Source organism: Talpa occidentalis, unplaced genomic scaffold (assembly GCF_014898055.3).
Source record: "Talpa occidentalis isolate TD23 unplaced genomic scaffold, MPIMG_talOcc4v2.1 talOcc4.16, whole genome shotgun sequence".
In the NCBI taxonomy this organism is placed as follows: Eukaryota; Metazoa; Chordata; class Mammalia; order Eulipotyphla; family Talpidae; genus Talpa; species Talpa occidentalis.
The window spans coordinates 34703151-34716490 of record NW_023601653.1 but is presented as its reverse complement, the minus strand read 5'-3'; the positions used below and the strand labels follow the sequence as shown (position 1 = coordinate 34716490).

At 37.1% G+C, this 13340-nt stretch overlaps 1 protein-coding gene across 2 annotated transcripts in view; it reads right to left on the bottom strand.

The window, feature by feature from the left end:
• Positions 1–13340, bottom strand: part of PTPRB (protein tyrosine phosphatase receptor type B) — a 104752-nt gene that overhangs the window by 52402 nt on the left and 39010 nt on the right. For both annotated transcript variants that reach the window (XM_037513992.2, XM_037513994.2), the window contains 5 exons: positions 12477–12734; positions 10814–11077; positions 8442–8711; positions 5519–5779; positions 504–770 (listed from right to left, as the gene is read on the bottom strand). In XM_037513992.2, the coding sequence (XP_037369889.1) occupies positions 504–770; positions 5519–5779; positions 8442–8711; positions 10814–11077; positions 12477–12734 (1320 nt within the window). The remainder of the gene's footprint in view (positions 1–503; positions 771–5518; positions 5780–8441; positions 8712–10813; positions 11078–12476; positions 12735–13340) is intronic.

Here is a 13340-nt window from a genome sequence, read left to right as displayed (position 1 = left end):
TTGATTCTCTCCTCCCCTCACCCACACCTAATTTCCATTCCCAGGAGAGCAATGTGTCACTGGATGGTAATGAAACTTGGCTTTCAAGAACATTAGAGGTGGTCTACTTTAAGACGTTTTAAATTGTAGAATAGGGCCTCCCTGATGGCCCAAGGGGTTAAGCACCGCACTATGAAGCAATCCGCAGCCTCTACAGCACAAGCTCGATCCCCTGCTGGGCAGGGAGCAACCCACTTGGCACAGCAGACCTCGCCTGACTGGTCCGCTGCTGCCCTCAGCAGTGTACTTTGGTCAATCTGCCTGTTCTGTTCCCCACTCTGTCTCTGGTGAATCCTCTCACCCCCCTAATCTCTGGCCTGCACCCCAGTTCTTGTATGCATAAATACATAAATCTTTTTAAAAAAACAAACAAAAAACCAGTTGCAAATAAATAAATAAAAATTGTAGCATACTCTCTGGAGGTGCCTTGTGCTCTGATCTGTAGCTCACAGACACCATCTTACCTGTCCTTCCCTCCACCACCACCTGGCGAGAAGAGATCCCTCCGCTTACAGTGGTAACCACCACGGAGTAGAGGCTCCCGGATTTGAGGGAGTGGAAGCTATACTTGCTGGTCTCACTGGGCACACTTTCATTTTTGATGACGACATTTTCATGGATCAGTAAGACTTGGTAGAACTCTATGTCGCCCAGAGCCCGGGTCCAGTTAGTAAACAAACTGCTCGTTGTCCCTTGGTTGCCTACATGCAAGCCGGTCACTTGGGCAGGCACTAAACACAGTAGACACACAGAGAAGAAAAAGCAGATGACGCTTAGTTATCTTAAGAACTATAACAGAAATGAGTGAAAAATAGAAAGTTGTGAAAATGCTAAAAAATTCAGCTGTTTCCTCTAATATATGGAGAACTACTCCCCTACAGAGATGAAAATTATTTTACTACAAGAATGAGATAGCACAAGCCTATTAAGGTAGTTTTTATTGTAATTTTTAAATAACAAAAGGCTTCATTTTTGAAGATTGCTTACTGAATGTGATCTTTCCTGGCCTCACCGCAGGACAACTCAAAGACATGTGACCTATCTAAGATGATGGTTGTCAGGGGCACAATAAGGAAATTCTTTCAACCTGATGATGAAGTTGTAGTCTAGAAAACTGAGCAATTCTTTACTGATATATTCTCAGGAGGATTATTATTATACATAAAATGTTATAATAATGTAAGTTATATTCTTGTATAATAATAACTTCTGAATGTACTAGTTATGGCATCTGTGCTTTACAGAGATTATTTATTTGATGCTCATTCAAAGCTCCCTTTACTGAATTGCTTTATTCTCCGTTATTCCCTTTACTAAGAAGGAAACCAAGAATCATAAAATGTAAATATCTTAGTCTATATCACAGTGCTAACAAATAGTCAACCTGGACCAAAGTCTGATCTGTCTAACCCGTGATCCTGTGTCCTTTTCCTAGTCAACAACTACTGTGATGTCTAGCCTATCCATCTTTCAATCTTTGAAATTGGTACTTGATAACACACATTTTCTTTGTTTCTTTCCTGAATTATGATAATAGAAGGCATTGATATATTGGCACACCCCTTCTCAGTATTCATTGACTTTTGGATTAAGATACAAACATGCATTAATAAGCATCAGAAGAATCAGTTGTAATTGTAATTATAAAGACAGGGGTAGAGGCCAGGTACCTTTCTAGTAAATCTTGAAACCGATGACACTGTTTCTCCAATTTTGTTCTTTTTTAAAATTGTTTTGGCTCCTTTGTTTTCTTTTTAAAATTTATAATTATAACTGAATCTTCTGATGCATGTGTAGTAACTTATGAATGAATGTTTGTATCTAGTGGTGAACTTAATGTAGTCCATACACATTGATTTTGAATAATGCATACCTGAAACTTCTATAATTTTATAACTCAATGTTACTTCAATTTAAAAAAAGAATTCTCAATCTTTCTTTAAGGATAAAAAAACAAACAACCCTATTAAAAACAGGTAAAATACTTGAAAATTTACCCCCAAATGATAAATATAGGTGGTCAATAAGCATATAAAAATTTGCTCAGAACCGTCACTTAGGGAAAAGCAAAATCACATGATACCACTACACACTTATTAGAATTAAAAACAAAACAAAACAAACCCACATAGCTGACAATACCAAGTGCTGCTGAGGATATGGAGAAACTGGAAACTTCATATATTGTCGATGACAATGTAAAATTGTATGATCACTTGGGAAAACAGTTTGATAATTTCTTTTTTTCTTTCAAAAAATTATTTATTTTTTAAAGATTTATTTATTTATGCATACAAGAGCTGGGTACAGGCCAGAGGTGTGTGGGGTGAGAGGATTCACTAGAGACAGAGTGGGGAACAGAACAGGCAGACTGACTGAAGTACACTACTGAGGGGAGCAGCGGGCAAGTAGGAGAGGTCTGCTGTAGTGGGAAACAGAATAGGCAGAACAACTGAAACACACTGCTGAGGGAAGCAACGGGCGAGTCAGGAGAGGTCTGCTGTGCCATGTGGGCTGCTCTCTGGCCGGCGGGGATTGAACTTGTGCTGCAGAGGCTGTGGACAGCTTCACAGGTTGCATCTAAATCCCTTGTGCCACAAGGGAGGCCCAGTTTAAAAGATGTATTTGTAAGAAACTATAAACTGGGGCTCTCTGGTGGTGCAAGGGGTTAAGACGCAACCTGTGAAGCTGTATTTGGGGGCCTCCTTGGTGGCACAAGGGATTAAGACACAATCCATGAAGCTGTCCGCAGCCTCTGCAGCAAGAGTTCAATCCTCAGGCAGCCAGGGAGCAACCCACATGGCGCAGCAGACCTCCCCTGACTTGTCCACTGCTCCCCTCAGCAGTGTATTTCAGTCAATCTGCCTGTTCTGTTCCCCACTCTGTCTCTGGTGAATCTTCTCACCTCCTGCAACTCTGGCCTGTACCCCAGCTCTTGTAAGCATAAATAAATGAATCTTTAAAAAAAAGTCTCTTTAAAAAAATAAAGATGTATTTGTCAGAAGAGTTGTAGAAATGAAAAAAAAAAATGATCTTAGGTATAAAATGGTGCCTAGGACTTCTATTTCTGGTAGCAAGTATGGTGAACTAAATAACATGAAAACCTTCTCAATAAATAAAACTTTTTGAGTAAAATAAAAATTTTGAGTAAAACATTTTGAGTAAAATAAAAATGTAAATGCAAGAATGAATGGTCAAGAATCTAAGAAATTCTGAGACCCAAAAGTAAGTAATAATAAGGTAACTGGATCACTGAAGCAGACTTTCATCTTGAGAGTGTCTTTCAAACACAAATTTAATTTGTGATTTTATAGCTTTATAGAATCTGGAGTAGGAGAAAAAGTGTAGGGGTTTCCCAAGCTAAGGAGCCTAATAGGTGACCCTGTATAACACTGAATCTTGAAAGGTTACAATCAAAGTATAAATAAAATAAATATTCCCTTTTCTTCCCTATACCACATTGACAATAGTCTTGCACAGCTGAAAGACTCAAATGAAAGGAAATGTTTTTCTGTAAACCAACTTCAGACAAGTTCTCAAAGAATCCCCAAAGAATAAAATTCCAAAGTAGATGAATTTACAGTAAAAAAATCACAAACATTTAGCAAGTAAAAGCACCATGAGCAAAAGGCAGCAAAACCAATAGACGACAGGCTTGAACTCCTGATTTCAGATAGTGTAATTATCATAGAATGTAAAATGAAAATTGTCAATTTGCTTCTTGCAATAAAGGAAGAGATGGAAAGAGTACTAAAGCACAAAAGAGCACAAAACACATTTGGAAGAGAACCAAAGACACTACTTGAAAGTGAAGAACATAACAATTAAAATTTAAAACTCAATAGATGGATTTAAAAATAGATTAAACAGAGACAAGGAAAGAATTAATGAACAAATATAAAGAGCTGAATTACCCAAACTATAGCCCATAGAGCAAATACATGGAAAGAAGCAAGAGGTAATATTAGAGTTAATGGTGGAGAAATTTCTGGATTGATGAAAAATACAATCTGGAAGTACAGAAATTCCCATAATATGAAGCAAGATAACAAAACTTAACTAAAATAAAAATAAATGATCTTACATCAATGTAAAAAAATAATAACAATACAAAACATAACATATCAAAAATAGACAATTATAAATCAGAGACATCCCACAGGGGAGGAGGAGGGAGAGGGATAAGAGGGAGGGAGGGAGGAGCACAGGGGACTGTGGTGATGGTGCACGGGTGCATTGGTGAAGGAAACTCTATGAGGACTACAACTAAAAATGAACGATGGGGCCTCCCCGGTGGCGCAAGGGGTTAAGCACCACACTATGAAGCAATCCGCAGCCTCTGCAGCACGAGATCAATCCCTGGCTGGCCAGGGAGCAACCCACATGAAGAGGCAGACCTCTCCTGACTCACCCACTGCTCCCCTCAGCAGTGTATTTCAGTCAGTCTGCCTCTCTGTTCCCCACTCTGTCTCTGGTGAATCCTCTCATCCCCCGCATCTCTGGCCTGTATCCCAGCTCTTGTATGCATAAATAAATAAATCTTCAAAAAAATGAACAAAGATGTAAAAAAAATTAAAAATTAAAAAAAAAGATCTTAGATCATTGCTGTGAAACCACAGAATAGCAATGGGATAAAGTAGATCTTAAAAGCAGTCATAGTAAACACACAGATTACCCAGAGAAATTAAAATTAGACTGACAGCTGACTATTCAACAGCAACAATAAAAGTCAAAGCAACTAGAAAATATCACTGATATCCTAAGAGAAAACAACTTTCAATATAGAATTGTAACCCAGGGACAATATACTTTAAGATTGAGCTATCGCAAAACATACCCAGAAAAACAAAAGTGTTAACAGTTTGTTCCTAAAAACTCTTAGTAAAGAAATTGGTAACGAGAAAATTAGTTACCAAAAGATAACTGCATGCGTTGACTTCTGCCTACCTACTGGCATTTGCACCCATAGATCTCGTCCTAGTTGATCTTATAATTAAAAAGCTCATGTTCCTGTCTAAAGCCAATTCCTTCACTGGTCCTCTAGCTCCCAATACCTCTTGCTTACTCATAGTATAACCGCAGCAATTTTTCCCTCTTTCTGTACATCATCACCATTCCACTGTCTTCTAGAACATTCATGTCAGCACACAACATGTTATTTCTTCTTTCCTTAAAAATTAATCCCCTCTCTCATAGGCTGCCTACCTCTGGTCTCTGTTGCAGGAAAATTCCTTGGAAAGGTTGTTCTCTGCTCTGTTTTAATTTTAGCAAAATAAACCCAAAGTAAAAAGATGAAATAAAGACAAAATAATAAAGAAAAAAGCTGAAGTAAGTAAAACAGAAAACAAACAATAAAAAGGATCCATAAAATAATGCCCGGTAAGTACACAATAGGCACGTACTTAACAGTGAATGTGGAGTGTTAAGCAATTCAGTAGACAAGATACTTTTAGAATCTAAAATTTATAAAGAATGTTACCTGTTCTTCCTTTTGTTGAAGATGAATTTTTTAAGTCTCCACTAATACTAGTGACTGTAGCTATGTATTTTCGTCCGGGTATCAGGTCAGTGAAAGTAAATTCTTTGGCATCTTTGGGGAGTGACTTGTGGATGAGTAAGAGGTCTCTGTCGGCTAGTGAGATGATGTATTTCTCCCATTCTGCGACAGGGGCCTGCCACATGATGCCCAGTGAGGTTTCATTGGCATGTTTGACACGAAGCTGGAGGACGGCCAAAGGAGCTAAAATAAACCAATGGAGACTGGATCACTGATTGTCTCATATACTTGAGTGTTCTTTAGAGAGCTGTTCTCTTCCACTTACAGGTGTATTCCAGTTCAGCATTTCTTTCCTGAATGCTTATAAACATTAAGGGAAAAACACTAATCACATAAAACTTTGTTCAAGTACTATAACCAAAAGGATTACAAAGAAAATTTATGGAATATCTATGGGCTACTCTATGATAAAGGGGTGAAGTATAGAAAGCCTTGTTTATAAATGGTATTGGGAAAAATGGACAGCCACATGCAAAAGAATGAAACTAGACCACTATTTTGCATTCCAAATGGATAACAAACTTGAATATAAGACCTGAAACCATACATTTATAGAAGAAAACATAGGGAAAATAAAACTCCATGACATAAACTTCAGAAACAACTTTGAGGACTCATCTCAAGCAGCTAAAAAAACAAAGGAGAATATAAAGAACTCGTTCCTCAACAGATTCCCCTAAACAGAAGAATGGATCAAGAAGATGTGATATATATACACAATGGAACACTACTCAGTGATCAAAAAAGATAAACTCATGCCATTTGTAGCAACATGGATAGAAATGGGAAGGATTATGCTAAGCAAAATTAGCCAGAAAGAGAAAGATAAATACCAGATAGTTTCACTTAAGTGTGGAATATAAAGGTCAGACAAGCAAACAAACAAATCAAAGGTCAGACAAAGACAAACCTTGAGGCATCCTGGGTGGAAATGGGAGGGGTAGGGGGTAGGGTAAAAACAGGAGGGGTAAGAGCCCATTAGACTATGACTAAGGTGGTGGGGTGAGACAAAGGGGAAAGCGGAGGTCCAATGGAGGATTACTGGGGTTCTGGTGGTAGATGTAGTGAAATAACATACATTTGAAGAGGTGTGAAGCTATACCCCTAAGACATAGATTGTGATGTATATCAACACTACCTCAGCAATATAACTTAACAAAAAAAGGAAAACACTTTACTGGATCATTTTTTTGACCATATTATTTCTTCATGGATGTTCATGTCTTTATATGAATTCTATCATACAAAAATATTGAATTAATCTTGTCATCCTCAAAAACCACAGAGAAAGGTTCATGTTTAAGTATATAAGTGGAGTTAAGATTTTTGTTCCCTCCTCATAGTTTGGAAAGAGTGGGTGCTAGTCCCCTTCATTTCTAAGGAGGGACATTAATGTGCCCATAAAAGGAAAAATAATAGCATTATAACCGACAAATAGTAATGGTTAAGTACTGCCATTATCCAAAGAATTGAAATTGTTTCCATTTCTTTAAAGAGTCTTATTATTTTAATTTCTAGAAGACATTAAAAGTAAATTGTTGGTAAAAGAGAAACCAAATTATGGAACAACCAAGTATATAAAATTATATTGTGACTTGTGCATCCAAGAGTTTTTCTACAATTCCATTCTAATTAACTCCCTAAATCTGTATCTTTCCTATTCAATATGTAGAAATGAATTGGATTGTTTACATCAAAGCCTACTTCAGCTTATTCATCTAGAGATACAGTTTGAGAAAAATTCTCTTAAGATATATATCAAGACAAAACCAAAACTGTAACAAACTCTTGACATCTGATTGCAAAACTGAGGCTATGGGAGGGAGGGTGGTGAGGGGGCAGGGAATCCAATGGAGCATTAAGGAGGATTATTGGGGCTTTGGTGATGGGTATGATGTGAAAATATTCATCTGTAGTGGTTTGAGGCTAAAACTGCTAGAAATTACAATAATGTAAACCAATTTTATATCAATTATACAATAATACAATTCACAATAAAAAATGAATTATGTTAACATGCTGTGAACCCCTACTGTCCCTTGAACTATTTTCAAATTATTTGAGGTGAGTGAAATAATACTGGAGCAGATAGATGCATGTTGTATGAAATACTAAAGTGATTTGGTTTAAGCTTTTGAGGTCTTTGACCATCATTCAATGCATATTAATTTTTGGAAAATGAAGAAATTGCTGGAAGACACAGTTGAAAAGCTAAGTAGGTGTCTCAGGCTACTTTTTCATGTCTTTCTAAGAAGAATATTGAGTCAATGTAATTATTTCCTTATTATCAGGGAAGACTAAGAGCAGATACTTGAGTTTTACACTAAAAATGGAGTATTCTATGTCACAAGATTTGCATAAAAACATTGAGCTTGGGAACAGCAACTTGGAAATTGAGGAAAAGGCTGAGAGAGGCTGTGGCATACCCAAGGAATCACAAAACAGTGCTGACGGCAAGAGTACCAAAAACTCTTATCTTAGAATCCTCTTTCTCCTTTGCACTTAATAACCTTCCTTGGTTCCCACACTAGTCAACATGAGGTCAAGGCCATTAATACTGATCACACAAGGTTGTCAACTACCTTTCTTTTGTGGGAAAGAATAATCTTCATTCAGATAATTTCCCTCCAATATTTTTGGTGTTTAAAATGTTTCTCTTTTATAAAATTATGGAGTAATCAGCGGAAGTGATTTTCAGCTTAATTTAACAAATGTTACCGATCTTATTTCTGTCTGTGTTTAATATCTCAAATACAGAGATTTCTGGGATACAGCATCGATAATTACCTGAGATGATTGGGAGAGAGACCAAATTAAGGGTCCATGAATATAGATATTTGCTTACCTGTCCTGCCTTGGCAACGCTTAGAGTTCCTCAGATTTCCACTCTCAACAGTGACTTCTACTTCATACTGTCTTCCCGGGATGAGTCCCATATTATTTATAGCATAGTGTGTTTTGTCCTTTCCCACCGTGGTGTTAAGAAGCACCAAAGACTCATTGAAGAGCAGGACACGGTACTGCTCCCAATCTCCAGCAGGGGGCGACCAGCTCACTACTAGGGACCTCGTGGAACCATTGCTGTTTGCCTCCAGGTTCCCAACTTTCTCTGGAACTAAATAGAGAAATGATGTCAAAAAGGAGATAACCAAAAACCAAAAATAAGAACTTACTTATTTTTCTTAGGTTACAGTAAATAAGATACCTAGTATGTGCAATGTAAAGCATTTCTGACCTTTCCTGGTCTTTGTGGGTAGCAAATGAATGTTCTTTTCTCATTTTGGAGACATCTGACACTTACCGATGTATAAGCCAAAATCATTTCAGTAATACATCATCATGCAATCTTCTATAGCACCGTTAATAACCCAGTGATAAAAACACTGTTTTATTGATAGCACAACAGCCCTAGGGACAATATTGATGTTGCTTTTAATAACGGTGACATTGACGGATGTGGCATCTTTTGGAAGAGAAAGATACTGGAAATCGTGGTTATGAAACGTTCCTGTCTTTCTTTTCCAAATGAAAAGATTAATCTTCTAGCAACATAGCACCAATCTCATTATTCCTTTTCTCAAAAACATTCAAGGTGTCTTCATTAATTACAGAGCAAAACATCAAGTCCTTGGCTTAGCAGCTGTGGCTATCCAAAATCTGACACCATTTCCCTGAAGTCTTTTTTTTTTTGTATCTTTTTTTTTAATTTAAATTCTATTTTTGTATTCCCCATACAATTACAACCCCCTTATTTTGACCCCAGTAACTTCTTTCCCTGCCCCCCCCACCCCCATAGAGTGTCTCTGGTTCATAGTTGTTTGTTGATTTTGATTTTTACTTTCTTATAGTTATTCTTTTTCCTGGTCCCTTATTTAAGTTTTCTAGATTCCTGCTATGAGTGAGACCATCCAGTATTTTTCTTTTCCTTCTGGCTTATTTCGCTGAGCATGATCCCTTCCAGCGCCATCCATTTCCTTGCAGTCTTAACGCTGACTACTCCTGGCAGCCACTTGCCCTCCATTCCCACCTCCTGGAATGCTGGCTCTGGCTCATATTCTGCAGACCTGTAAGTCTCCTGGGCACTTCTGCCTCCATGCCTTTGCTTATATTGTACCTTTCACCTCAAATGTCTTTCTCCTTTCCTCTTCAGTTGCCCAGAATTTCACATTTCTTAGGTACCAGTTAAAGTCAGTTCCTCTCGCTAAGTCTTTGCTGGTCTTTTGAAAGAGAATTTGTTCTTTTCTTTCTAGCCCTGTGGCTCTTTCCTAGGATCTCAAAAGGCACAGAGAATGGACTCTGGAATCAGACATTCTGGTTTAAATTCCAGTTCCACCACTTACTAATTGAATGACTATGGACACATTATTTGACCTCTGCAATTATCTGTAAAATGATAATATCAGAGCTCCTCTATGATTTTGTTGTGGGAATTAAATGAAATAATGGTCTAAAGTATTTAGTCAGTGTCTGATATATGAAAATATCAATACAATCACCACTATTAAAATGTACTATTTTTATCTTTTTGTGTATATATTCTTCATTTGTGTGATTAAAATGTAACCTCCTTAAAAGAGTCAGAAAACTTTTTTTTTGATAACAGGCTAAACAGTAAGATATGAATATTTCAATATTTCAGGTTTTGCAGGCCACACATAAGCTACGTTTCATACTTTTCCTTTTTATAACCCTTTGAAAATACAAAAAGCAATTTTAGCTTTGACCTATATAAAAACAGGCCATGGGCCAGATTTAGTCAGACGACATAATTTACTAACCCTGGCATTCTAACAAGTTCCAAAGTTCATATTACATATAGCACATAGTAATTTACACATAGAAAGCACTAGATAAATGTTTGGTGAAAAAAAGTAATAAAATAATTTATGAAAAACAGAAATGGCTAAGTGCTAAACTGGCCCTCATTGTAAGAGCTGATCAGATATGTTTTATTCATTGGTGTCAATGCTAATGCATTTATGCTACTTAAGTAGTGAGACATGAAATAGCACAGAGCAGAGCCAATCAGGAATGTCATCCAGGAATTAATCCAAACACATTTGCTTAAATAACTCAGATGAAAGCAATTACCCCTCTGCTTAATTCTGCATATGGGTCCTGACCCATAGACACCCTCAGTCATGGAGACCGATAATTTCCATGGTAGGAAGTGTGTTTTTGTTCTAACTTAGTTTGATCTAAGAGTCCTAGACTCACCTGTTCTGCCCATTGCCATCTTTGGAGCAGACAATTCACCAGAAAGTGAGCTGATGGTAACTTGATAAAGACGTCCAGGGATTAAATCTTTAAAGTGGGTTTCAGTAACCTGGGGTGCTAATATTCTGGATTCTTTGATGGTCCCTTGATGAGACAAGGTAATGTTGTAGGAATCCACATTTCCAGAAGGTCTTTGCCATTTGACTTTTAGAGAGGTCAAAGTGCCATCATTTGTCACCTTCAGATTTAAGACTTCCATGGGGGCTAATTTGGAAAAAGTGGAAGAGAGATTGTAACTCCAAATGTCTTATAAGTCTTTTGGTTAAATTTTGACCTGCATTTTAATCCCTATCAGCCACACTCTCTGCTCAGAAGAAAGTAGCACTTCATGAGGCAAAATAATATTGCAAAAACCAAAGACTGTCTGGTGAATGAAAAGAGCAAGATCGTGGTAGTCAGGACTGATGCAGCTGCCTCCGAGCCCAGGAGTCCTCATTGGTAGAGAAGCGTTTGGTAAAAAGACCTAAAATGGTCCTTTCTAGTTCAAAATTCTGTGTGCTAAACACTCTTCATTTTTTTTATTTTAAATCATGATAAAGTTAAAGCTTTAGAACTGTGTCATTATTTCATCAATGAGTAATGATTACCAGTGAGAGACACTTTGGAGAATATTTTTTACCTTTTAGTGAGGCTTTTGCCATATAATTTTGGGCCTCACTAAAGACATGATATAAGTTGGCAACACTTCCCTAAAAGAGTGGGCATGCCACACTGATTTTGCATTGACCATTTAGAAGTGTAAATTGCTCTTGATACACATAAGTAATTTTTAATATACATGGTACCACTTTTGTTGGAAAAGTCAATACCTCTGGGGTATGTGTTATGAAAGGTATGTAAAAGTATGTTTATCCCCCAATATTTTTTCTACCAACCTTCTATTATTCCAGGAACTCTCCCCACTGGAATAATTTCCTAAATATTATGTATTTTTAGAATTTCTCTTAAAATTAGGTATCTTACCATGAGAGATTTATTAATATATTACACCCACCAGAAGTATTAGAATCCACTAGAATATAAGCTCCATGAAGGCAAAGACTATCTTTCTTGACACTGTTAGAACCATAATGCCTAGTGTATAGTTTATACTTAATTGAGTGAATGAATGTGTGATGAATTATTCATTAAAACTTAGCACAGATTAATTTATCAGGTTATGTCAGCTATGAAAACAGATTTTGTAGTGTTGGGTCTCAGCACATGTTTTATGGATAGAGGGCTTGGGAAATGGCTGTTTCATAGGTGCACGTCTTTGAATAGCACTGAGAAAAGTAATCTTTTTTCACTAGGAATGATATCACAAAGGCTGTGGATGTCTGCTTAAGAGAAAGAAGTAGGAATCCTTATCAAAGAGATTGGCATATTAAAAAGAGAAACTGAGGCTTTATGGGGGACTAACTGCCTATTTCAAAATGTTGCCAAGAGAATACAGTCTCTCTCATAGAAAAGTGGATATATCACATATTAAGAGCCTCCTATAACGTATATGAATTCTAATTTGTCCAATATTACCATGATCTAAATTAGTTAATATGCCTTGTTCTAAAAGCATTTCTTTGAATTGAGCTTTACTCTTGTTCAGCTAGCTAGGAGAACTTACCTGTCCTGGCTAGTTTCCACCTGTAGTTTTGCAGCCCTGCGGCCTCAGTCACAATGGTGAGATTATAGAGGTGGCCAGGCGTTAGTCCTTGAAAAGTGTAGGAAGTAGCGGATCTGTCCACAATCATGCTATGAACTAAGATCCCTTTATCCATAAGCATCAGCTGGTACTTTTCCACATTCCCAAAGCCATGGGTCCAGGAAATCAGGAGAGAATTAGTTTTCGCTAAAACATCAATATCTTTCACTGGGGATGGCACTAGTGGAATAAAATGCATTTCTGAGTGTCATTTATAATTTCCTTACAGGAGACATAAACACCTATAAGTAGAAATCACACATTCATTCATGCTTCTCTGTATATATAACTTGTGTAATGAAAACTGTAATGTAATGTTCATTTAACAGTAATGAAATGTTCATCTAACAGTAATGAAAACAGCATTCTGGAAATTTCACTGGAACCTGGATTAATGCTCTTTTCAAAGTCTACAGACTAAAGCTACATCATCAATTTACTCGCCTATTCCCCCACTTAATAGGTAGTCTGTGCTATTAAAGTATGATGTGGAATAGCAGTAAAATGAAGAGAAAAAGAAAAAAACTATAGAGAAAGAAAAATGGAAAGAGAGAGATAAAATAGGAGACAAAATGAGGTGGGGGGAATGATAAGGACAGGATTTTATGGAAGGAAGTGATCACAGGTCATCAGTGTCAGGATGTGTGGGTGCAAGAGTTGATGTAATTCCCACCGAGTCAAGAGACCAAAGACTTGTTCCAAACATAGAAATATTTAGGGCACATCATGACTTGGTGTTAAGAGAAGACTTTGCAAAGGAGGAAAACATTTAAACACTAAATTTTA